The sequence below is a fragment of the Micropterus salmoides genome, unplaced genomic scaffold, assembly GCF_014851395.1.
Source record: "Micropterus salmoides isolate LMB-PRFRI ecotype aquatic unplaced genomic scaffold, ASM1485139v1 Ms_hic_scaffold_5, whole genome shotgun sequence".
Classification (NCBI taxonomy): domain Eukaryota; kingdom Metazoa; phylum Chordata; class Actinopteri; order Centrarchiformes; family Centrarchidae; genus Micropterus; species Micropterus salmoides.
In genome coordinates this window covers 12,799,752-12,826,550 of record NW_024044237.1, presented here as the reverse complement: position 1 = coordinate 12,826,550, position 26,799 = coordinate 12,799,752, and the positions used below count along the sequence as shown (strand labels likewise).

Genomic DNA, 26,799 nt, shown 5'->3' with positions numbered 1-26,799 from the left:
ACCATCAAGGATCAAAAGGACAGGAATCTGAACCACCAAACCCAAATACGCAGATGTATTTAAACTCTATAGTGTTCACATCACTATATATCAGGATCTGAAATTAGTTTCTAACGAGACTTCTGCCAGCACAAACTCATTCATAAACAAAAACATCCATTTCCTAGTACTGGCAGCTGTAAGACTCACTTTGAGCTCTGGATTAAAATTAGTGCAATATACTGAGTTTATGGGCCCTGTACAGACCAATTTTACACTGACGGGTGTAACACAATCTTTGTGTTAGACTACCATAAATAAGGTATGCATGTTTGAAATATAAATTCTTTAACACATTTGACACAATCATCCCACCTCCACAGCTAAAATATGACAGACAAAGTATGGTCCATTTATACAGTTTATTGATAGCAAAAGATCATTTTCACTCCTGCATCTTCTCAATGGTCTCCTCCTTGTATTTGCCCTTCTCCTTTATATCAGCGCGAGACTTGGCCTTGCGTTCCAGGATCTTCTTGCGGTCCTTATCCAGCTTTAGCCTGGTGATGACCACCTGCAAAACCGGAAAAACTGGGTTACTGGACAAGTCCTGAAATGTCTCATTGGCAGTGATGCAAATCATGCAGGAAAGACGATCAATGTCTGACAATCTGTATAATCCAGTGATTTTGCAGCTCCTTACAATTAGATAAAGGCACGTCCACAACACATTCCTAATGTCGAAGACTTGTTACAAGTGGACATAGCTGTAAGTCTGATGGTCAAAACAAACAGATGTCTAGGGAAATGATGGTCAGTACAATTCTACAATCAGTAAAACCACGAATCCACACAACCCAATAGGCATCAACCTAGGCTTCAGAGGAGTCAGATTTATTACAAAGACCATACAGGTTTGATGTTTGTTGGGCTTTGTTAGTTATTTGCTCTTGTTGTGCATGAAATCCGACAGCTCTGTGTTTTTGTCACAGCATTGCACATATCGTTGCACATTGCTTTTAGAACTGTGCCTTTTCTGCTGGTACAAGTCATCTAGCTTTGACCAGTTCACATGCACCTGGGAGAGCAGAGTTTTTAATCCATCACATCTGGTTGACTGTCTCTTGACGGCTTACTCACAGCCCATTGACATTCTACAGCCCAATATTCCTTGAATTTGAAAATGAATACAAATAAACCTGCTAGTTGCACCGAAGACAGTACCAGTAAGTCATGACAGTGAGACAATGTGTCCCTATGCCATGACTCTGAAACTGAAGCAGCTAAATGGAATTCAGCCACCCTTCATTTTATTACTTTCGCTTTTTACTTTTCGCCTCTCGCTCTCCACCTCAAAATGTCTTGCAATAAATGCTACCTTAATTTAAAACCAGTTCAGTTAAGTTGTTTGACTCTTCTATGGTTTTTGTGGACTGCAATACACTGACATTCCTCATTTACACATAAATGATTAAACTTAAAAAACACCTCACAGTATAATGCATACAACATTAACTTAGGGCTTTAAAAGATACCAGTACTTCTTACAAGGATGTTCTAATGGACTGAATTACAAAGTACAGGGGTTTCTACTTTTCTGGTTACTGTGCACAGCCCATCTTTGACATGAATTCATGAACCATTTACGTTTCCCACTTTGATACAACCTTTCAGACACTGAAAGGCGACAGTGATGTTAAAAGTTCAGTAGAATTGTGTTTTATATTGCTTCCTGTCCATCATATGTTCAAATATCATCAACATGATGATATCTGAACTTGATCCTGTACCTAGACTAAAAACATTTTTACTACACATCACTCTTAATGTATTATCTTTTCAACTCCATGTTCAACATAGCCTTAATTTGTGTCACATTAATGTCAGATCCACGTAGCACTTCCCTGTGTCTTACAGGTGTCTCACACTATGTATGTACATATGTTGGAAAAATCAGAAACAACTTCAAATAATGCTGTCCAACACCCCTTACATCCTCAAAGATTGCCACAAAGTTGGATCGACAGTGTTCACAGTGTGACAAAACTGAATACTTGTGCATTTTTCACCTTACAAACATTGGATTAAAACAAATAAATCAAGGTTGGTCCAGCATTTTCAGCTTAATGATGAACAAACACAGTTAAGTGCTGCCCCCACCTCCATTGCAGAGTGAGGTCAGGCACACAACCACAGAACCATGATAAATAAATGTCTCTGGTACTTCTACATGGAAATGGTGTTTGTCATGTAAGATTGCACTAAACTCTGACAATTTCCACATCAGTGGGATGCTAAAAAGGCAGGAGGACACATTTCAAGCGAAAGTCTTGACAGGGAAACACAGCTCGTTATAAAAAGGTTTACATCCACTGACATCGCCCGCTACAGTGTCGAACACCACCACATTCACTTTAACACTATTTTCTTAACTCTACTGAGACGGGGAAACCAATGAGGATCTACACAACTGTGTTCTCACCTTGCTGGGGTGGATGCCGACATGGACTGTGGTTCCGTTGGCCTTCTCTCTCTGCACGCGCTCAATGTAGATGACGTACTTCTTCCTGTAGACCTGCACCACTTTGCCAATTTGCTGGCCTTTGTAGTGTCCACGGACAACCTGTTTGTAAACACCAACAAGAGTGGTCAAGCAAATGAAACTTACAGTTTTTATGAGAAACTTTCAGCAATCCAAACTACAGTACCTGGACTTCGTCATCTTTGCGGATGGGCATTGACCTCACGTTGTACTTCTGGCGGAGCTCCTTGGATAGTGGGGAAGACATGATCTTCCTCCTGATGTGTGAGGGGGCATTGAAGTGCCTCTTGCGGTTCTTGCGGCGGGAGGATGTTACAAATGGATTCAGCTTCATGATGCTGTGAGCAAACAAGACATGCAGGTTATTAACCAATTGACATCACAACAGTCTCAGGATAGAAAAGCCGCAGTTGCTTAAATTCCACTCCTAACTGCTGAAAACATGAATCATGCAAGCACGGGTTTCAAATACAATGTAAGTGACGTTAAGCTAGCAAATAAACGTCAGCATTAATTTAAGTTCTTTGCATTTCAGTTTCTCTACACAACACCTCCACTGAAACACGATAAGTAACGTTGTGCGACTAGCATTGTAACTTCTTCACACACACACACACACACAGGAGTTTACAGTTTAACAGCTAGCTGGCTAGGTTATGTCTTCAAAGCTATTATAAGCTAAGCTAGCAAAATGTCGCTACTGAGTTAGCATAATACAACAGACACTGTGCCAACATTAACTCGGTAATATATTATCGAGCGAGCAACAGATTGGATAAAAAAAAGCAATGACTGAAAAGGAAGCCGAATATTAATCGCTAGCAGCAAGAATCAAGCCTCCTTCAGTTCCCGTAGCCGACATGCGGATCCCGACAGACTTTAACAGGGAGACCAAACACTGGCAGGTTTTAATTTGTAATCTCTCATCAACAACGATTCAATATTGGCCGTCTTTTAATTGTGACAATGTTCACGAGGTGTTTAGACTGTTATATGGACAAAGAGTGACATTACAGGGAGGATGGATGGTGATAACTTTAGTGAAATTATCTGCAAGGAATTCTTACCCTGCCGTTTGCTCCTCTATGGCCGGCGGAAAAGAGACTCGTGTAGTACTTCCGCTGGCATTAGTTCACACTCAAGTCTCGCGAGATGTCCGCAGATTTTGGATAAAAAAACACATATTAACATTTAATACAGTGAACATAAAACACAAACACTTACATTTAGTCGTATTATCATATTTTACACTGCTGCTTGTGGTTTTAATAGTTGAATTCGACGAATTGGGCAATTGTTAAAGCTTCTTGTTCATTCTGACTTCTTTTTATGGTCTTGCATTATTACCACAAGTTAATAAAGCTGATAAACCTTATTTTTTAAAATAATTTTCTGTAGGCTATTAACAAGTTTTATTACTGATTTAATGTTTGTGACTTTACAATTCTCGCTTGTAGTCCATATAAAATGTTGCCACAAGATGGCGCCAAACTTAATCAAAAACCTGGTCAGCAGTTGGAAATAAGTTTTCTCTATGATTCATCAAGTTTTGGTCTATGTTCATCACACACTCTTCTGTTATTTTACATTTTTACCACTTAGGATAAAGAACTAACACGAATAATGGCATAAAACACAAATATAACGGCTAAATATGGCTATTTCTAAATAGAAAACACAATATTTATTAGCCTACCAGATACATATGACAACAGCGTGAGAAGATCATTATCTACAATCAGTTATAGGCTAAGTGTGCTTTATAGTCCAACAACCTGACAACTGAACAACCCCGACGCGGGGGGGTGGCCGGGTGTTTACACCGGCAGACCACACATAGCCTACAGTGACTTCCCGTCTGAGAGAACAGAGGCGACTCACTGTCCTGCTCTCACTCAAACAACTACATTAACGGAGTGAACTACCGACACGGAAGCGGAGGCGCGCTGACACCGTGCGCTGTTTGCTCCCCGGGCGACGCGCAGTTTCACCGGAGTCTGCTGCCTGCCTGCCTGCGCTGTCTGCCTGCGAAAAGTGATGCTGTCATAGCCCCCCTGCGCCGCGGACAGAGAGCCTCTTTCCCCTCCCGCACCCCCCTGGTTCCTCTCTGGCTGACTGTCGCGGCGGCAGTGCGGATGTGGAGCCCGCAACGCAACGCTCTTCACCCGTCGGCAAGCATCGGAGAAGAAGATGAAATGTTTTTCCCGTTATCTCCCGTACCTCTTCCGCCCTCCGAGCACCATCCTGTCATCCACTTGCCACACCGAAGGTAGGGTGGGACGCCGAGAGGGCTGTGAAGGGCTGTGTTGCTTACTTTGAGCGTGTGACATGGATGTTGGGGCTGCTGCTGTGTCCCTGACACATAGCCTACTACATGTGTGCAGAAGTTGCCCAGTTGTAGGGCTACTAACCCACTGCAGATTTGCCACAGTGGATGAAGTTGTTGGAGCTATTCTCAAATCTAGATATGCATGGGCTGGATGTAAAGACAACTGATGACTCCTTGTTTCACTCATTTTCTGTTCCTTATAGCTTAAGCTGTCAACACAGTTTGTGGAGTTGCATGTCAAGTATCTTCCTTGGGCCCTTAACATTGGTTCTATAATTAATTTAACCCTGTCACACTTTGCTTACATAGCCTAACCCATAGACTACATGTGTGGCTAGAGGCCTTTTTGATACCACACCAGACTTAAGTCACTCAAAATGCCTTCTCCTTAACCATGTAATGCACCCAGTCTTTACTTACTGTCCTCTTGTTGTACAGAGACAAAATGTTGAATTGAGTGAATTGACCCCAGCCATGATAGCAATACATTAGTTCATAAGAGCTGGTCGATTCATCCTGCTGATGGTACTGTCAGGCCGGGCAGCCCAAGAGGGTCTGAGTGTTTGTATAACCAGCCATTTACTAGGTCATAATGTGGAGACTGAGCCACTGCATTATTTAGCTTTGCATGGCTGCCCTCCTTCCTGTGTGCGCTCTGCCCTCAGCCCTCTGGCACAAGGAAGGAAGACAGTGTGGTACAGTAGCCTCTGTGGTGGTGGTCATAGCCAGGGACCTTCACAGCTGGTAGAGCTGACCTACTGTATGAATTCAGTAAGCATGAGAATGACCTGAAAGGGGTTTATGGACGTTCCCTCATTCACGTATTCTTCTGCTCCATCACATCCATTGCCGTTCCCTTTTACGAAGTTGTGCTTCCTGTTCTCTCCCTTTCACTGTCTTGACTTGACTCGCCATTTAAAACAATGATTAAATTGCTCTTGGTTTGTAGGATAAATTTAGCCTACAAGGTTTAAGAGGGATTTTTTTGTTTACAGTATCCTGATCGAAATCCAAAATTGGGAATTACAACAAAAGAACATACAAGCAACAGAAGGGAAAATACATAATAATAGAATATACATATATAAATTATTAATTAAGAGTTGTAATACGAGTTAATTCTGTGTGTCTAGACAATCTTAAGTGAATGTTGGGGTTCTCTATGTGGCCTAAAGAGTGCAAGAGACATCGGATATCTGAAACGAGTCAGGACGTTACACATTTTGGTAGAAATTTAGCCAACAAGGTGTGAATGCACTGAAAATAATTTCTTCTTCTTGTGTAAGAGGAAAAAAAGCATTATAGTGTAATTGAAAGCAAAAGTGTTAAACATTAAAGAAACTCTTTGTCTTTGAGTATGTTACTTGTAAACTTGTCATGATGATATTATAACAAAAACAGAAGAATTACCTTAAAATAGCTTAAGAGTTTTCTCCATGACAACTGAGCAAACTCCATCCACTGAGGAAGAAAGTGAGTTGTGGTTCAGGAAGTTCAGGAAAAAGCTGGTAAGTGAGTACGATTTTGTTTTGTCAATGCACTGTTTCCGAGGCCAAGGATATTTGTGCTCAAGCATAATCTTGTTCATATCTCTGTGGTTCATGTTTTTCCATTTTAATAGCTGCTTTGTTGAAATGTGATGTTAGACCAATCCATGCACTATACACGGCTTGCTTTATGTATAGCCAAAAATGATTATTTGCCATATGAAATGTAGAGATTGTCATCAATGTGAGCTCCGAAATTTAAGAGGTCAGCAAACACAATCTTTCGTTCCGACTCTTTCTGACTCTCAAGCCTCCTGCCTGAGATAAGGGAGTGGTGTAATAGAGGAAGTGATACATTAGTAAACATTGGAGCTGCAGTGCTCAGCCATGGTAATGTGATACATGATCCTGCATTGCTCCTCTCTGTGTGGAGAAACAGTTGTACGCAGAACGTGAGTGAGAGATGTTGACTCTCATGTGCCGGAGGCCGGCACACAGCAGATGACCTTGATAATGTGGGAAAAGGGGCGAAGGTCATCCCCTCTGCACGCTATCTGCTGTTAAAAAAAAAGTACGAAAAAGTAGACGTGTCTGCGCACAAATCAATGCATGCACGTGTGTTTGCGTTGGACGGAAAGCCCTGCGCCTGAGCGTTTGTTTACGCCTGCATTTGCACTTCTAGCCGTGACCTTGTTGCCTCTCCATTAGACCTGCTGGTCTTGAGGAGGCTCTTCGGTGCACCACTGCAGTCCTTCCTTTTCCTCTCACTTCAAGCACCCCCCAGCATTCGTGTCCGCTCCAGCTGAGCAGAGTTCACCCCAGGGAAGATGAGTGTGCAGTTACCATGTTAGTGGAAAATACATTATATAAGCCCTGTACTGGACCTTTGTGTGTGTGAGTGTTTATGCGTGCATTCTCTTTGTTTATCTGGGCCATTATGGAGAGCAGTGTGCCAGCATCACTCGGATTCACCTGGGTCCAGTCTCGGAGGGATGCACAGCCAGCTTTTGACTGCATGTGTCTTTGAAATGTGGTTATGTGTGTTTGGACACCTGTGCACGTTTGTGTGGCTTTTATGTATTTCCTTCTGCTCTTTTATCCCCTGGTCTTCTCTTTTTTCCCCATTTCACATCAGTCTGTCAGTTCTGGTGTGATGGATTAAGTCCTAAAGGTCTGTGATGGGTGCGGGTTTTGTATGTGTGTCTTCCTTGTGCTGCCTTGCGTTTGAGTCAGGGAAAATGTGCGTCCCCAACTGACACCTCGCCACATCTCACACATGCCATCAATCAACGCGGCCCGTCCTGCCTCAGATTCCTCTCCGTCCTCCTAGTTGCTGTAGTGTCTGAGGGCAACTCTGTGATACATTATTTGTTTGAGCGTGACAGAAAATACGCAGAATACAGTAATGAATATTTAAGATTAGATCTGTGACAAGAAAATCTTTGGGATTAATGACTGAAGTTGACGTTTGTCATGTCTTGTGGTGTGTGTGTATTTCCATATGTGTATCTGTGTATTCTGCATTTCTGCTCGGCTGTCTTATTTATAGGAAGAGCATTGAGCTTGTCTTGGCAGTGCCTGAGGGGGACTTCTGTAGGCATTTTGACAAAACATGACACTGAGTGTGAGTTTTGTTGGTGAGGTACAGAGAGTATGCTGGTGTGTATGTGCGCCGTTATCATACATCTTGCTGTGTTATTGTTGTCCCGACAGACACCCACTTCACAGCTCAGAACACACTCCTTGTAGTGGTCCTGTCCTTGCATGCCACTGGGGACAAACATCCTACATACAAACACACACACACACACACATAAGGCATCCACACACTCATACACGTGACTGTTCTGTTTTTGTTTGGTCAGCTTTTCTGTGTAGAGGATAGAAAGATAGAGAACGGGGAACAAAAGGCTGCCAAAAAGGAGACCAGAGAAAAGAGGGAGATGCGAAGAAGTGGTAGTTCTCAAAAACCACTTCTCAGCTCAACCCGGCTCAAATCCTGTCTGTTCATGAGCAGCTATTACTTTATACTTTACAACCCTGACAGGCAAAGTAACACGTTGAGAAAAGAGAATTTCCTTAAAGCGATAGGCTTATTCTTGCGATTGTATTATTGCACTCCAATAAAGCTGGTGGACTTGCAAGATAGGGGTTAATGTTCAGCTGTTTACCATGAGTGGAATACACATGCAGAAGCTCCTGTGACAGCAAACATCTGCTCTGCTGAAGTGCCCTAGAGCAAGACACTTTCATGCCTACATGCTTCAGGTTCTCTTCTGCAGTGGACTTTGTTGTGTAGTCGTGAGGAAAGAGAATTTCCCTTCATAGAAATGATTTGTAAGACAAAATAAGAGATTTGTTTCTGGGTTTTTTTGGAAAGGAATGACTGAAGCAGTATTATTTTGATAGTTATTTGGAAGTGACATTTCCTGCCTTTTTTCTAAAATCTATTTCTGTTTGCAGGGATGGAAAAGAGTCATAATTAGACTGTATAAGGAGCCACAGGAAGCATGTTGGACGAACTGCATACTTGCAGCTTTCATCTAAACTAAACCAGTGAATGCAGTAGAGTTAAAAGCTGTATGAATCAATGATTTTATGTTTACATCAGATCAAATAATTGCATAATATAATAGGTGTCAATTGCAGTGGTGAACCACAAAGAAATATCACATAACTGTACTGTCAACCTGAGCTCTTTAGAGCATTTTTGCATTTACTATTTCCTTTCACTCATACTGCTCTCATCAACAGCTGTTAGCGCTAATGAGGATAAACCCTCTGTATGGTACATACCCATGCAGCGAACAACTGACAAACAAGGGCGTTACTTTGTGTTGAAAAGTGGTGTGGACATAAGGGCTCAGTTAAGAGGGGTGAAGATACACTTAGCTCACAAGACGTAACAATGCACAATATAGGGGTCACAAGAACAAGATGAGAAGATACTTTAACACTGTTTTGAAGAAATATTCAATGCTGAGATATATGAGTGGTGGGTCTGGGGATCCTCCCCCAGAAAATCTGGATAATTAAACAATTAATTTCCTGTATTGAAAAAAAATTCTGCACCAATTTATGGTAGAAATGTCTTTACTTTTATGCTTTAAAGGGAATCACAAAATTCACAGGTGACAGTGGAATATAATGCAGTAATCAGCAGCTTGTTTGTTTAACTCAAGTTACTCTTTTTTGGCAATGCACATTTATTTCTTCTATATACATTGCATGTTTTCTTTTTGTGCAAATAAACCTCTCTCAAGGTTGGTTATCAGAACATTTTTTACAAACCCCAGTGTAAATGACACCTATGTAGACACGCTTGTGAACATAGTGGAGCATTTATTAGCTAAAGAGCCAGATAGTCTATTCATAATAATGCTGCACCATGCCTGCTGGTTGTGTAAATAGGCAACTGTTTGTTAACAGCTTTACCATATCAACTTTAAAAAATTAAACATTTCAGTGTTGTGTTTACAACTTGTTATGATGCCCCCAAGTGGTTAAAATATCAAGGAATGCAGATTTAAATGACCATATGGTGGGTTTTTTGTGTGGTTTAACTAAGTGACGTTGTAATCCAATAAACCAGATTGGGATCTGTACCAATATTGACCTTACTAAACAGATCATTTATCAGACAGTTGTGACAGGTCCAATTCACATTAGGTAGTGTTTTTAGCAGACACACAATCACACAACAATCTAGTAAAAAAAAAAAAAGGATGGTTGTGTATGAAGTAGGTAAGCCTGTGTCAGTGTCAGTGCCTGCTTCGTTTGGTGAGGGTGTGTGTGTGTGTGTGTGTTGGCACCTTGGCGCTTGTTTCGCTCTGGTGCTGAAACTCTTCACAGGCATGTGAAAAGCAGCGGCTGGCGGTTGTATGTGTATTGCATCAGACATTTGCAGTACATGGTCAGCAATACAGTGTGTACCCTCCTGAGGGCAACAGCGGGAGTTAGCAGTGCCATGCAATGCAATGGGAATTGGCCGGTCTAAATTGTAGCAAAGGGGAGAGAAATGCAAACAAAATGTCATGTTTACACATTATAGATGGGTTGTAAATGATTGGTTTGACATTAGGCTAGAGGTAGTTACATCTATGTATAGTCCAGTTTTAAGAAAGCGTCTTTAAATTTAAATAGGGTTTGTTATAAGGTCAAACTAAGGACATGGGAGAAAACTTCCTAGTAGTTACTCACCTTCATTCAACTGGCTGACAATCATTTTCATACTGACATTAAATGAAGGGAAACAGCTGGCTGCCTGGAAGGAAGGAAGTCAAAATAAAAGCTGATGATGTGCTTAGGAAAATGGTGAGCAGCCATATAAATTATTGTTGATGTGTAGTTAGTGGGCTAAAATGTGTCCCTTAAATCCCACCAGGTGGTTCTCAGGAGCCTGTGGGAACTGAAATGAACACCACGTTCTCCTTACACAGTGCGGCGAAAACACCATAACATACCAGCCTCTTTCTCACACAGCACTCATCCGCAGTCTCACTTTACCACAAACACATCCTGCTTGGTCTCCACAGTAAGTCTACATAAGAAAAAACAAGGATAAGGGCGAGCAATTACAGTATCATTGAGAGTCCCTTCACTCTTACAGCCCCACAGGAGGTAGCGTATCATTACAGAAAACACAGTGACGCAAGTCTCGCTCCCTCTTTTCTTTATCGCTGTTTCACAATATGTAGAACCAGCGTAAATGTTTCACCTCTGGCCTGTAACTTGACGGAGAGCCTAAGTGTTCGAACTCTTTGTGTTATACAACATCGACTATGCTCCTGTTGGGCGCTATAAAGCCAGACAAAGAGGCTCCTTATCGAGCCAGCCTCCTGGGCCTTTGCTCTGGCTGGCGGGCTGCAGCACTATTGGGTTTGAGGTGTATATATAGAACATCAGGATGGGCTTCCTCTTTCACTCCCTCTCCCTCTCCACCCATCTGTCTTTGTGGTTTTATAAAGATCCTGATGGGTTGAGTGAGACGGGTTTGCACTGCCGCTATAAAAATCTTTTCATTAAACCCTGAATACCATCCTGTATTATTATTATTATTATTGTTATTATACAGATGCTGACATGTATTTTCAGATATGCCAAACAAACCCGTTAGTTTAGAGGCAACAATGGTTCGACTACTTTATTTGTATAATAAAAAATTGCACCTACAATAGTAATCTCTATTCTTGTTTGATTTTATCTATAAAACCCAAATGATTAAAATGAGACTAAACCAGGCTCAGGTATAACAAGGGCTCAGCATACCCAAGTGACACACATGGATAAAAAAGCTTTTCTTAATGGCATAGCCTTTTTAAGTTGTGTGACTTTAGAAGAATAGACTAGCTTGGATGAAACTTTAATGAGGTTGTGCGGCAGTGGAGAGAAGGATATACAGATAAGAACAAATGGGGCTGGATAACATAAAACAAAGTGCTACAGCAACGTCACATATTTTTAAAAAATGCTGCAAAAACAAAAAATAATCAGATTTTTAGCTTTAGGCAGATGCACTATATGTGTGTGTGTATTGCAACTGTATTTAAATTATCATGTGTACTGGGAGAACATATATACGGAAGGGTCCAGTATGCAACATTTGTCAATATTACATGGAAATCAAAAGCTAAAGAGAGAAAACGGCATTGAGGAAGTAGTCCCATGACACACTTCCCTTTATAAGTGAGAACTGTGGTTGTACTGGGCAGGTCCCAGATGTAAAACTAATGTAAACATCATGAATATGATGCAGGAAATGTACTGATCAAGAATGTTCAGTTGGCTTTGGAAAATAAGACTATAGATAGAAAGGAGTGTGAGACCACAGATGTTGGTTCCCCTGGTCTGGCTGACATTAGTTTTCCCTGGGGAGGGTGTGGAAATTGCCCGGTTTCACAAGAGGCCCGAGACAGATAAGGAAGGACCCATGCTGTCCTGACTCACGTTCTCTGGGAGGAACAGAGGAAGTGTTGTGAATTGCATTTCCTCTGCTGTCGTCACGCCCATCATGGCTCTGTAGGATAGTCAAGGGGCAAGGCGCACACATAGTAGTGATGACACACTTATACCCAACCAAAATGCTCCAGGAAGTCCATGATTACAACTAGAAGTGAGAGATAACAATGCCATGTGCTTTAAAAACAGTAAAGCAACAGATTTACAGTCACTGCTGGGGGTTTGTCTCAACTGCCTGTAGAAACCCTACCATAGGAGCAAAGGCTGCAATCCAATTAGATCTTGCTTTAGGTGCCCTTTTATAGTTTCCCAGCATAGTTTTTCAATATCCCTCTGAAAATAGCCGCCCATTGTTGCAGAGTCATCCCGATCCCGTTTGTACAGAATAACCTGAGTAATGCGGTCGATACGGAGCAGAGATCAAACCAAAACATAGTCTGGAGCAGAGAAGGCTATAGATAGAAAGCTGTTTGTTGTGTTTTCTGTCTGTCACCACAGTAGAGTATAGAGGTGTGGTATAGTATAGCAGACGAGAGAGTCATACTTTAGTGAAGGCGTTTACTGTTCTATCTGAATGGTGTTCTACAAATAAGACATGGCACTAGATAAATAATGTAGCCTAATGCTACTGTATGAGGCTGTCGACAGCAGCAGTACATGAAGTACCAGTCTGTCTCTCCTTTCTGTCTCTTTTTCACTTGCTCTGCCACCTCACAGCCCCCACCCCTGCACACACAATGTACAAAACACACAACTCTCTGAATGGATGGATGGCACATGATGTCACACGATGAGTCACAAATCAGCAAACCAGTTCTCTTCTTGTTTCTGTCTGCCTCTGTCTTTTTATATTGCTTCTCTAGTTTTAGACGTCTGATATTCACAATTTGTGATCAACAGCATCTACATGCAGCACATTTATACTTATTCACACCATGAGACACACCATATTTAAAGCTTGTAATGCAGGAAAGTTCTCCTGTGTGAACTTTATTAGTCATCAACTAGGCCCTTTTAAGCAAGTATAATACTCTATAAACTACTGTACTTATGAGATTCAGGCAGTATAGCCTAAGCGAAAAATAACAATAAAACAGTTTCATATAAAGGTGTATTGTCCCACATTACAAAACTTACAGAGCATGTTTTTAAGTCTTTTTTTTAAGTTTTTTACCCTAAAATTACTGCTAACTTAATATCTAATATTGTCTTGTAATGAATAGTTAAACTCTTGCTTGTACTGAAATGTAGGTCTCATGTAGAGGTACACCATATTCAATCTAATGGCCATTTGTCTCTAAAATGAGACCAGTATCTCTTCTACGGCCATTCCAATCCCCTTAAACTGTATCTCTGGTGAACTGAGACAAAAATGGAAGTCAATATTCCAGATATGTGCAAATTAGGCAAACAATCATACGCAACTTGACAGAGTGCAGATTCTTCACAGGCAGAGATGGGAAAGAAGTCGGCCCCTCCACCACTTTGGTCCAGACTGAAATGTCCACTAATTATATTGTTTTTAAACAGTACTTGGAATTGACCCGCGAGGAACCCTCCGCCCTGCCACACCCACACATGATTCGATCATCAGTCAACTATAGGCAAGACTTAACAAGACAATTCTGATTCGATTCGATTCGATTCTGATTCTTAGTCGGGAACACCCTTAGTCTGGTCACTTGTGTGAAATATTTTACCTGAATTAGAATTTGTCCAGTTTGTCAAATAATTAGTTTTGGCGAATAGCCTTGAAAGAAGATTTAAAATCCCACCACTGACACTGTTACTATACTCTGGATTCACCTCTTCCTTTCCTCCAGTGGGATTACGCAGACGTGACTAAACAAGGCTCTGTGGGATCAGCACTGGTTATCTCATTTGCTTGACATATTCACAGGCAGGCTCGAGAGACAGAGAATCCCAGACTGATTTCAGGCCAAGGACTCCATAAGATTATTTGTCACTTTCTATAAATCTAATAGGTCTAATAAAAACCTAAGGTCACAAAGTGTGAAGATCTTTGTCTGTTTTGTTTGGTTACCATAAATAAACAGCTACTGGTAATTCAGTCCAACCTCTACATATAGAAAACCAGTTTATCTGAAATATATGACATTGAGTGTCATTATCCATTTTCCATCAACATTAAATAGCCACAACATCTCTTAACATTAACACAAACATTTCAGATGAAACAAGTGTGAGTGCCAATTTTCAACCTGGCATTAACCTTTAAATAAATTATCTTATAACCCTATCTAGACGTAAAAATCTCAATTTAACTTAAAAATGAGTCGAAAAGTAGAGGTTTGTTCCAATCCTGTTATACAAAAATGAGCTTTGTCCACTGTCTTCTCAACCTTGGCTCTCACTGATTAGCTCACATTGATTTGGCCAAATGGCTCTGTGACCCATCTGGCATAAAATGTGGTTGGAGACCTGGTGTGTGACAACATTTAAAAGCCTAAATTGGGTTTCCCACCAGCAGCCAATTTAATGCTTGGAAATAACTTACAGTAAATGGTTTTGAGGCTCATGACCTGACACAATCAGGCTAGCCTACCATGAGAGACATTATGTTTTCTTTCTTGTTTGTAATGACCTACACATTGTCTCATACCAGACCTGTTCAAAGTGACACTGTGCTAAGTAGGTTTTGTAGTAGACACTTTGTCACATCAGTGATTGGAAATAAAGCAGTTCAGGAGTGCAGTAGCATTACGGAGATTTAGACGGCTGCAGACAGTGGGGTGTATTTCATTGAGCCCATCTGGCCTGTTTGAAAGTGTTGCTGAGTCTAAGAGAGGCGGTCAGGCAGTCGAACAGAGAGAGAGATGGATGGGGTGATGGATGCAGGGGGAGGGGAGAAGATGAGAGTGCAGATTTGGGGGGTGGAAAGGAACTCTTTTCCGGCAGAGTTGAATCTCAGGCTTGGCTGCAGCACACTGCTCTGCCTGTTTTCATACCGAGCACTAGGCCCTGGCTCCTAACCAGCATCAACCAACCAATGCCTCTGAACCCCTCAACCCACCCTCTCACTCTCTTCATCTTTATCTCTCTGACGTTTTGGCTCACCCCTCTCTTCCCCCTCTTCATCTCTCTGACTCTCATTCACTACCTCCTTCCTTTGGCTTTCGATTATTCTTACCTTCACTCTCTCTTTCTGCACCCCTGTCGGGCCTTTTCTCCAGCCTTCCGGTAGTACAGAGGGGTGTGGGATAGTGCCAGAGCTTCCAGGTTTCCATAGTGATACTTTGTGTCCTGATGTCATTAGTATTGACGGTGTGCAGCTAGGCCAAGCTGTCCTGGCACAGGGGTTGTTTACTGTTTACCCCAAACTTAAACCATTCACTGTGATGTGTTATGTGTGTCTGTGCATATATGCGTGTGTGTCTGTCTGGAAGTTTCTATTTTACATGTGTGACTCTGCAATGCATAGGGAAAAAAGTGGTTAATTTATGATTGTCTGATGAAAAATCTGTTAGCGTGAGGCAGCATGGAGTGGTTCCTGGAGCTGGATTAGTACCATGGGGCAATGGCTGTTTAGCGAGGAGAAACATCCCCTCTTGTCTGCTTGCTCACTGTATGATTACTGAAGCGTGTCTGTAGAGCTCCCCGTCTCCCTCCTCGCTCTTCAGGCTGCTTCAGTGGCTCGTCTGTCTAAGGAGATGGGCTTCCCCTCAGCACCATGTCCCTCAGAAATGTACATTACGTACGTGTTTATCTGCTCGCTTGTGTGCTCGCGTGTATGACCTCATGCATCTGGGGTGAGTACTAAAATCACAGGGTTGCTCCCACGTCTCCATCTCTCCCAGATTATTCGGCTCAGAGCTCTCCCGCAGGCACTCGGCTGGCAGGTTGTGGCCTCTGTGTTGGGAGAGTAATTACTTCTGGACAAAAATATGGATCCCATATTGGTGCTGTCACATCAGAGAGGGCACATGTACGATGCTCGCTCGGAACACATGCAGAAACAAAAGCAGGAATAAAATCTTCTTTGCATCATCCTCTTGTAATCCTTCATGCATGACATGGCTAAAGATTGTCTTGGGATGCGGGGAAAAAAAGGACTTCCTGCACACTCACACTCACACATGAGAATAGTTTATTTATGGGGACACCAAGGGTTCCCGAGGGCTGTTGTTATTGTTCATACTGGCCCGCAGAGAGATTCCTTCCTAAGGCAAATTTCAATGTAAATTCTTGCTTCAGCATACAGTGTTTGGAAGATACCATATGATCTGACTAATACAGACTGGTGAAGTCTGATATTACTGATATGATATTATATCTGGTATTATATTACCTGATATTTACAAGGCGTTCTTACACAGAACAATGACTGTGGATTTTGTCCCCCATCAGTGCCTTAGGGAGGGGATCTCTTTCAATGTGCGAATGTATGCAGGGCTGGACTCGGATAAAAACTCGGCTGAACACCATTACACCATCCTTGCGGCCCTCTTAAATATGTGTACTGTGCTATTCCCCCAAACCATTAAAAACCTGGGTAGTAAGTGCCGTGGACCAGTATACCAGTGCAAGTGGACCAGTGTACAGACTTGCTCTTGACTGATCCCCGGTGGCTGTGGAGTACACAATATCCATACTCAAGTAGTCTCCAGCTTCTTGTTCCTCCCAGTCTCTCACCTCCACTGCTACCTCAACAAACTGGCTTGACTTGAACAGTTACTGCCACAAAGCAAAAACGGTTCAGGAATGGTTTGAGGAACACAACAAGTTCAAGGTGTTGACTTGGCCTGCAGATCCCCCAGATCTCAATCCAATCAAGCATCTGCAGGATGTCCTGGACAAACAGGTCCGATCCGTGGAGGACCCACTCGCAACTTATAGGACTTAAAGGATCTGCTGCTAACGTCTTAGTGCCAGATACCACAGCACACCTTCAGAGGTCTAGTGGACTCCATGCCTCAGGGCTGGTCAGGCCCTTGATTTGATTAATTTATTCCCTTGAGTATAATCCAATCAATACATAATACCTAAATCTCATTTTAATCCAATCCCCTACAAGACAGGAACCATTATAGTTTGTGCTGAATGCAGCGGCAGTTGTGTGTATGTTTGCAGTGAAAGGTATAAGATTATTATTAGATTAGTGAACTGGTTTGAAACCAAAACTTTGTACCTAAATGTGATCTCTCTCTTACACACACACACCACAAACACACACACACACACACACACACACACACACACTCACACACTTGGGAATATTACTAGTTTAATAAACTGACAACTATCTCTTGAAAATCATGACTTGGATGATAAAACAGGATAATGCATGTGTTTCCTGAATCTTATACACTATGTTGTGGGTATTACCCAAGTTTTAACCATGTAATATTTCATTTTGCCAGATGGTGGTGCTCTAAGATCAGTTCTATTAATGCTGAAGGGCGGTTGCTCCTGTCAATTAGCTCAATTCATTTCTTCTATATGCATGCATATTGTATAATTACATATAAAGCACCGATAGATAGATTGATAGACAGATACATATATACATACATACATAGATTTATTTATTCTACACATTTGTATCCTTCATAATTGTTTGAGAAGAATGTATAATGTATAATGCATGTTGTTTCAGTGTTTCATATTACCTGTGTATCATTTCACATTAGCAGAAGAAAATGTTTTTGACAGCTAGCCAGCAGGATAAACAGACAGATGGACCACTTTTGTCTCCTCACACTAAATCACACTCTGTCCCTGAAGCTACTTTGCAACAGAAATCCCTCGTGCCAGATCAATAAATCGAGCAATAAAAATTAAGCCCTGTTCAAATGAGAAACTGGCTGTATGAGCCAATCGACATGTTTCTATTAAAACAAGTGGCAAGAATTTTATTATCTCAGTGGTAGGGCCTGATCCCACCTTAAGCTTGTCTTCAAGTGTGTGTATGTGTGTGTGTGTGTGTGTGTGTGTGTGTGTGTGTGTGTGCGCGCGCGTCTATTCAATAGAATGGTGTGGATGGACAGCTTGCCACCCTGTGGGCACCACGTCTACAGTCTATCTGTGATCCACGCTGGCAGCTGCTCTGCCAAATGGGATTTTCCTGGAGATTACTCTAAGTGTGACACGCTTGCATGTGTTTGTCTTTGTTGTTGACAGAGAGAGTGTGTGAGTGACTGTTGTAATAAAGCTGTGCTTGTGTTTTTTTGTGGGTGTTTAAGTGTGATGGTCTTGAGCCGAGGTGCACAAGGAACATGTTCTGTTGTCACATGGGGCTGGTTGTAACATGACTGAAGTCTTTCTGGCGAGCTGTAGCGAGAAAAAGGGAGGGAACGTGTTCAGATGTGGGGTCAGGCTTTTTCCACACTGCTGCTGTTTCTTATTAGCAGCCAGTTGGATAGACTGTACCTATCTTATGACTATTTCTAGAGTCTATTAATGGTCAAGGACAGGGTGATTTTAGTATGTCTATTGTTCAGTGTTAAGTTGTATTGAATTGCATTGGAAACTCATATGGTATTATGGTATAATATTCTTGATTAATGAATTAATCTAGTTAGTCTATAAAATTTCTTCTTTTGTCTAATATCAGCAGTCTAAAAATCAGACGAATTCAATTTATCATCACTGAAGACGATGAAAAATTTTCACAGTGACGAAGCTGGAACCCATGAAGTTACGGCAGTATTATTCATGCTAGCTCCGTGGCTCCAGCAATGGCAGGTCTCTCTCAAAGGTTGTCTGTTAGTCGGTCCACCACTTTGGCCCAGACTGAAAAATCGCATCATTATCATTGCATTATCAATCCATTGGATGGATTACCTTGAAATTTGTTTCAGATATTCATGGTCCCCACAGGATGAAGCCTTTTGACTTTGTTGATCCCATAAATCAGATGTCATGTGATCAACTCTTGGATGGATTGCCATGAGCAATCAGCTTTAGTTTGTGTGTAGTGCTAATTAGCAAATGCTAGCATGCTAACACATATATATGAATAATAATATACATATAAATAATACATTTCGAAAACACTAGAAGAAAACAACTTCGGTTCCCAAGCCAAGCCCCAGTGGAATAAGCTACTGCTGCTCCACTGACAGTCGACTGTCATATGACATATAGCAACTGACTGAACATTTAAAGGGACTTTCTGTTGTGCTATTACTATGATTTATGTCAGTAATCAAACAAGAAAATGTTATGTCTCACCAAGCATTACATTTTAAATTGATAATGTAATTTGGAATTGGTCCATTGTTACTGAAAGTGACTTTTAATTAGTTTTTGTTTGAGGTATGACAATTACATTTCTTTAGTTTGAATGTAGGGCTTATAGCTATAAATTGGAAAATCTCCTATATCATCATGGGTGCTGTTATAATATAGGAGTTTGTTTATTATTTAATTGAATCGAGCAGCTCCAGAATTGGTCACTAGATGACACCATCATAGCACATTTTCTCTCTGAGTTGTTCAAATTAAAACAGAATTGTGCTGTTATAAAATACCAGACATGAATTCCATTTTCAGAGTGGATTTTCCCTTTAACCTATTTCAGAGACAGTTTCTGTTTCCCTCAGCGTCTGCTCCGTGAAGAGCTGTCCACGGTCCTGAACATAAGCTGTGCATGGATCCCTGGTCATGTATGGGGAGGTGGCTTTGTACTCAGTCACTAACCTGCTTAACCTACTTTCTACTTGCTGGTCTTTTATCTGTCCACAGAGAGGAAAGTGCTGTAGGATAAATATAGCATACTTAACAACACATCCGTCCAAGCTTTCCGAGCAACACGAATGGTACCGTGCTTTGTTGTATATTTCTTGTATCCTTACCCTTAATGCATCATTGATCATTTCACTAATGAAATCCAGCTCCACTCCTCTTGTTCAGCCCATTAACCCAACTGGTAGAAAATGTGTTGGGACGCGCTTGAACCTTTTATTGAGATGAATATGATCAAAATTATGACATTTTAAGATCTTAATTGTCCAATTATGTTGACAGCTGTTGTGCTGCATTGCAATGCCCGTTCAATTGCAGTTTCCTAGCAACCAGAGAGATACAATGCAATGATTTTCTTTTAAGTGGCACCATTTTCTTTCAACGAGACTGGACTGTATATTCACAAAACAAATCTAAATCTGCAATGTGTGCATGGTTCTCCCCACTTTTCAAGCTAATGTGTATGTCTCTTTACCTCTTATAACATTGTAATGCAACAGAAACAATTGCAAGTGTGCATGCGTGTGTACGTTTTGGGACAGGGAACCTGCTTATGTAGACATCCGCATGGGTCATGTGTGCATCTGTACACCCTCGAGATGTGGTAGAGCCTATGAAATAGCGGCGTTGCTACAAGCGAAATCATTTCAGTTGATTAATTTTCATCCAAAATGCATCACCCTGAGCTAATGATTGTACATGCTTTATTTTCAATTAATTCATTATCAAGGGAGGAAAAGAGAGGGGGAAGGTTGGGGGATGGGAACGGAGAGTCAGGGGGAAACAGAAAATCCAATCCTGCTGGTCTGAAGTCTCGGAGCAATGGAGCATTAGTCTCATCCTGATGTAATTGGAATGACACCAAGAGTAAAGCCGGCTGATTTAGGGACAGCCTCTAGGCTTGATTTAATGCCCTCTACCAAAACTATACATCCATCTTTTTATCTTTCTCTCCTTCCCTCTCCCAGGTCCTTCGTATTCCTCCTCCACCGTCTCTTGCACTCCATTCATTCACCAGCTACAGCCATGTATCTTTATCTGTACTCTTAACTCTGTACTATTAACAAATAGTACTGCATTTTATAATATTTAAAGGCAAGTTATAAACACCCAACAGAGCATGTGTTGTTTAACATTTTACTTTACTACTCCTTATGGCATTTACACACTTGAATGGATGTGTTTTACTCTCACAAAGGTTATGTTTAAATACTGAATAAATATCTCCAGAGAAGAGTGCAAAGAAGGGGCAGAATAAGCAGGTGTATCCAGGCCAGGGTGCTGCTTTCACGGGGTTTGCTGCTGCTCAGTCCACTGACAGATGGACTGCCAGGGCAATCCTATTACCCCCATGTGTTTAGCTGCTCTTATTGCCAGGGTGGGTTGCATGGCTAATGGAAGACAATGAATGCTTTGGAGGTAGAATCTCATACTACTGAATGATGTTCATCCTGATTTGTTTAATAACATGGAGGAGATGTAAACCTGAATGCTGCCAGGCAGCGAAAAGTATAATCATATTATAAGGTTTCATCCTTGTCCAGCAAAGATGGCAGAAGTTACTTTTTAAAAGCCCCATCACTACCTTAAACCCTCGGGGCCTAGTATGTAAGCAATTTAGAGCATGGTATCACAGGACAGTATTTTACCACTCACATGCCAAATTCTGGCATTTATGAGTCCTTGACCTGTCCTGAATATAAAAATAATACATCATGCCAGAATGAGACATTTGGTGACTAAACAATAAGCATGTAAATAAAGGGAGTCTTTCTGCAAAAGGGGTCCTGTATGTTTTTGTGCTACATTTTGGTCTGGAGAACAATTGAAAATCAAACTTTTACACCTTTAAAAGCATTAATAGATTTTTTTTTCCTTCATTCTGTCTGACATAGTGTATTCATTTTGTCACAGGAAATCAACATTTAGTAGTGCGTATCTTGTGTTTGAAGATATTTGATACGATTTTATGCACTGATTTGCCAAAATCTTTTATTTCATTTATCTTCAGATGCAATTTTGTAACAGTTCTAAAGGATACAGTTTAATCACTGTCTACAAGTTAATTTATTGTACAATGTAAGGTTTCCCACTATTAGTTATTCCATTATTTATTTAATCCATTTCAAAATATGATTAACAATATGGGTCTGAAACAGATGTTGTATTGATTTATCTTAATCTCATATTTGTTGGATTAACTGTATGAAACCAATCGATATCTTAGCCTATTTAAACCAGAAATTATTCAGTGGTCAATATACCATTGACTGCAATCTTGAGATATGAGGGAATTGCAATGTGGAGGTGGAGTATAATTGTGCTGTGCAGCTGCTGTGTAGTCAAATATCTATACTTGTGTACATGTATGTGCATGTATGGTGCTTGGTATGCAGACAGTGTCTTTCCTGCCTGTAGCCCAACACCGGCCTCCACAGGTCAAACAATTACCACACATCAAGGAAAGCAATTGGGCATGACTAAAATATCATTGCCATGTGATTGTGTCCCCATGTTTGGGCTGGTACAGCCTAATTTAACCCACTTTGTCCATACGATTGAGGAGAATTGAGGACACGCTCTCCAATTCTTCCCCCCCCCGAGCATTTCCTGCAAGTCTGACATGCAGCAGCTGGGCTGTGGACGCGCTGTCACTGGTCTCTTATCCAGCGGAGTGGGAGATGGGGCATAATGAGCGAGAGAAGTGAGGTGGCAAAGGAGAACAAGTAGCTGGAGGTAGAGGAAGGGAGGGTTAAATGAGCCACGGGGTTTCAGTTGACGCTTTCTAAAAAGAGTAAAAGCTCTGAGAATAAGTGTGCATCGACCTGGGATCACTTGCTAGGTCATGTGACTGGATCAATTTGAGAGCCAAACTGGTTTCTAGTCAGGGTTGTTGCTCTGAGATGCTTCTTGCTGGCCTAGGAGCCAGTGTGGTCATATTGTGACTTAGCAGGAGGGAAGTGGAAGGGGGTTAAGGAGGGGAGAGGAGATTGGCATATGTGCGTAGTAAATGGGACGGAGGCAGAAAGGCAGCATTGGTCCCAGGCTCTGGCTCCGAGCAGCATTCTCCCCTTATTCCTTCATTACACAGTCAAATATCTCTGTTACCCCCATGTTGTATGTTTTTCTAATGGACCCTGAGTCTGACAGTAAAGTTGAACTGAACTGAACTGAACTGTGCCTTTAACTGCCACTCCTGCCCTTCATCTCTCTGCCTCATAACCCCCCCCCCCCCTCCCAACAAAATCTGACAAACCTGAATCTCTCATCCATGCAGCTTCATTCTACTAAATCCATTGTTTCACTGATTCCATTTCAACTTCATTCGGTCTTGCCGCTCAGCTGTAACTTAGCCGAAATCTTTGTGGAAGAGGAACGCTTTGTGTTTCTTTTGTCCTCGTAGACCCTGTTTAAATATTGATAGAGGTGGGAAGCGCCGCTGACTACTCAGTCAGATCTGAGCGGGTCAAGGATGGAAGAGCTTCTCTGCAGATTTCATTAGGGAAGCAGAGGACTGTAAATATGGAAGCATGTGAATCACAGGCCCTCGCCGTTGCTCCACCAGCCTTCATCATCCCCCTGCATGGCTAACGCCCTGTAATGTATTCCAATGGAGATGGAGGTTGGTGGGTGATGGGGTGTAAAATAGCATGTGTAGGAAGGCCCTGTGTTTTTAAGCAGCCTGCCACTCTCACAGCCAGATCCCCATTAGCAGAGGAGCAGAGGATTGGATGTGCAAATGGTCCTGTGGATTAGAGAGCTAATGCATTTAGGAGAGGGGGCTCCACAATCTCTTTATTGCTGCTGCTGCTGCTGCTGCTGTATGTGTGTGTGGGTGTGTTGAGGCTCGTGCAGGGGAGATACCCAGTCCCTTTGTGGAGCTTGAGAGATTTAGGGTAAAGTGAGTAGATAAGGGCAGGGATGCCCTGTGAGCATGTTGCAACAACACACACACACACACACACACACACACACACACACACACACACACACACACTCATCAAAGATTACAGTTTGACTAGAAGAAGGCTTGTTGTGTGTGGTGTTATTAAACTCAGCATGGAAATGAGATCTTTCCAGAAAGAGGTTCAGACGGTGGACCTACTAATCTAATTAATCAGCGTCTGGGATTTTTCATTTTCTTCTGCCCTCTTTTCTGGCCCTCTTGGTTGCTCTCCAGTCTTCTCCCTTACTCAACTCACCCTTCCCTGTCTATCTCTCTCGTTTGTGTCCCTCCCTGCCCTGATATCTCTGAATCTAAACTCCATGCCCTCTCTCAGGTGTTTAGATAAAAATGTGCCATGTCATGCCCTTCATATAACACATCTTATAAAGCCTCTGTTGGCTCTTCCCTGGCATGAATAGCTGCTGTCAGGGGACCAAGTCTAGATGCAGAGGAAAAGCATAATAAAGCATCACTGCTCGATCTGTATATCTCATGTATAGATGCCTCTGCAGAAGGATGAGGATGATGGTGCAGGATCTACTGGGCTTAAAAAGGCAACCTGCTATCAGGCCATAAGGCAGCTGTCAGCTTTACACGAAGGAAACTTGTTGGTGGTCATCACGCTGTGAGCGGACAGAATTTAAACTCCTTCTCTGTGGTGGTGGTTCGCGTGAGCGTCACATTTGTGGTTTTTAAAGAGCCAGCCGCCAGGCAGCATGGGAGGGGCCCTTCTTTGCTGAAGCCAGCAGCAGCACAGTACAGCTCGCTCTGCGCTATCTGGCACAGTGAGTCAGCTGAGCTGCCGGGATCACAGGCGCCGGTGAATGAAGACAGAGACAGAGAGGGAGAGAGAGAAAAAGAGAGGAGAGCCTGAAGGATCTGGATACAGAAAGGTCTACGCTGGAGATGCGTGGAGCCGAGAGTCTGACACGGAAATGCTGAAGTGATCGGAGCAAGCTTGTTGACGCATAATCCCGCCCGCCCCGCTGGCACTGGGAGGGGGCAAATCTAGCCTGCCTAAACTCAAATCCTCCGAAAGAGATTTACGGAGTGCTCTGCTACTGCTGCTGCTGCTGCTGCTGCTGCTGCGGATTCAGACGTAACATTTCTTTCGATTTGGACCAGCCAAGAGTTCATTTTAATATCTTTGGGAGATACACAGGCTACACCTCGATGAGTTTTCTGAAGCAGAGGACTTAATGCGCTATCATAATTAGGGTAGGCTATTAACTCACTGTTGGGATCATCACTGTCACTGCGTCGCGGACGCAGTTGATGCGTCCTGAGGTGTGGACATCATCACCATCATCATCACCACCACAACCACCACCACCACAGGTATTTGATTGTGATTGTGTTGATTACACCGAAGATCTGGAGCCATGACAGGCCCCCCGCTGGTCCCACAGCCCGCCTGCTGACGGTACCGGGCATGATGGGAGCAGTTCTGCCGCTTTCAGGATCCCGAATCAGCCGATTTATCAATGGAGGAAGAGAGTGACACCCGGAAAATCAACAACAGCTTCCTTCGCGACCACAACTATGCAACCGAAGGTATTTAAACCGATGATGGTAGGGGGTCGGGGAGGGGGGACTCCCTTTAGGCTTTGCTTTTTTGATAACCTGAGGCTGCAGCTACAGGGATCCTAATATCACAGCAAAAATAAGTCACTGCATAGTAGGTTAATATTAAAGAAGGAGATAAATATAAGGAAATATCACAGCAAACGCACTGTGGCCTGCTTGATAAATAGCCTGTAGGCTGCTGTAGTGATGCTATTTGGGCACCATATGGTCCTTTAAAACGAAATCTGTTCATTTGTTATAAACCTGGAGCTTGTAGGTTATATCGTCAATAGCAGGAGATGATGATGTGGCTTCCCGTCGTAGTCTATTTTAGGATGACTAGCCAGACCGAAGGGAATCAGGGCTTTAATCTGTATGGACTACGAGCAGCAGTGGAATAAAGCCTTCTGTACAGCTGCTTCATCGTGTGGATGTGATATAGGCCTAGGCTACCAGTTCAAAATGATGACTTCATGATGACAAAAAAAATCCTCAGTCCGTCTTTACTTGTGGAAATAATTAGAATTTTAAGAGCAGTACGTTGACATAGGCCTTTATATTTCTCTCTCCCTCTCTTACACACACACACACACACACGTAGCTTATTTCTGCAGCCCCACAGCTATAAATGCTGCTCCTGCTTGTGTGTGTGTGTTTCCTCCTCCTTGACCACACACCAGCCTCTTGATTATCAGCCTGTTAACTGTTTGATGCTTAATAGTTCCCTTATGTTCCACCATGCAGCTCCACCTGTTCTACGCAAGCTGCTTAGATCATTGATCAACATAAAACATTGATTCACAGGTGAAAAGACACCATTAATCTCATTACAACCTCGGCCCCCATTTACTGGTTATGCAGATGGTTATGGCTATTAACTGCTGGGCTTTTCATTGCAGTAGTCTGAACTGATCATACTCAGAATAAACATGTCTGTAATGCTGTAATGTAGCGATACACAATACGTTCTCCCTAAATATATCAAATAATACATTGATACTCATTTTACCAAGATTTCAATCAACTTCTGTGTGCAGATGTGGATGTCTATATTATTCTTTTTTTCAAGTAATTGATTATTAGTTATTGTACAGACATTTGGAATAAGTAGGCTAGTTAGTGGTCTTTATTGTTCAGTTTGAAGCACTGTTTTGTTTCCAGTTTTAATAATAGCCTCTGCAGCACTGGGGCAGTCTCTAGTTCTTTCACACCAGACACATTTCACCACCCACTTACCATGAGGTTTGAAAATAGAAGATCGTACAAAAAAGAAACATATTTGAAT

The 26,799-nt window shown here is 42.1% G+C and overlaps 2 protein-coding genes across 3 annotated transcripts in view; one reads left to right on the top strand and one right to left on the bottom strand.

The window, feature by feature from the left end:
* Positions 1–386: 386 nt before the first annotated feature.
* Positions 387–3,743, bottom strand: rpl26 (ribosomal protein L26). Its single transcript, XM_038699154.1, has 4 exons — positions 3,589–3,743; positions 2,688–2,859; positions 2,462–2,602; positions 387–553 (listed from the first exon to the last, which is right to left on the bottom strand). The coding sequence occupies exons 2-4, from the start codon at positions 2,853–2,855 to the stop codon at positions 425–427; spliced, it is 438 nt and encodes a 145-aa protein (XP_038555082.1). The 5' UTR covers positions 2,856–2,859; positions 3,589–3,743; the 3' UTR covers positions 387–424.
* A 414-nt stretch (positions 3,744–4,157) lies between these two features.
* The window catches only part of LOC119888548 (serine/threonine-protein phosphatase 2A 55 kDa regulatory subunit B beta isoform), a 40,698-nt gene continuing 18,056 nt past the window's right edge, over positions 4,158–26,799 (top strand). Inside the window, exon 1 of one of the 2 annotated variants that reach the window (XM_038699151.1) lies at positions 4,158–4,790. In XM_038699151.1, the coding sequence (XP_038555079.1) occupies positions 4,712–4,790 (79 nt within the window). In that variant the 5' untranslated portion in view covers positions 4,158–4,711. Of the gene's footprint in view, positions 4,791–24,731; positions 25,503–26,799 lie in introns of those variants that run through there. The other variant, XM_038699153.1, reaches the window with a different exon arrangement.

Excerpts from the sequence above, each read along its gene's own strand:
- rpl26 (XM_038699154.1), bottom strand. The coding sequence starts at position 2,855 with ATGAAGCTGAATCCATTTGTAACATCCTCCCGCCGCAAGAACCGCAAG. Across the intron at positions 2,603-2,687 it reads GCAAAGATGACGAAGTCCAG|GTTGTCCGTGGACACTACAA; the intron begins GTACTGTAGTTT and ends GTTTACAAACAG. Across the intron at positions 554-2,461 it reads TCGGCATCCACCCCAGCAAG|GTGGTCATCACCAGGCTAAA; the intron begins GTGAGAACACAG and ends CCGGTTTTGCAG.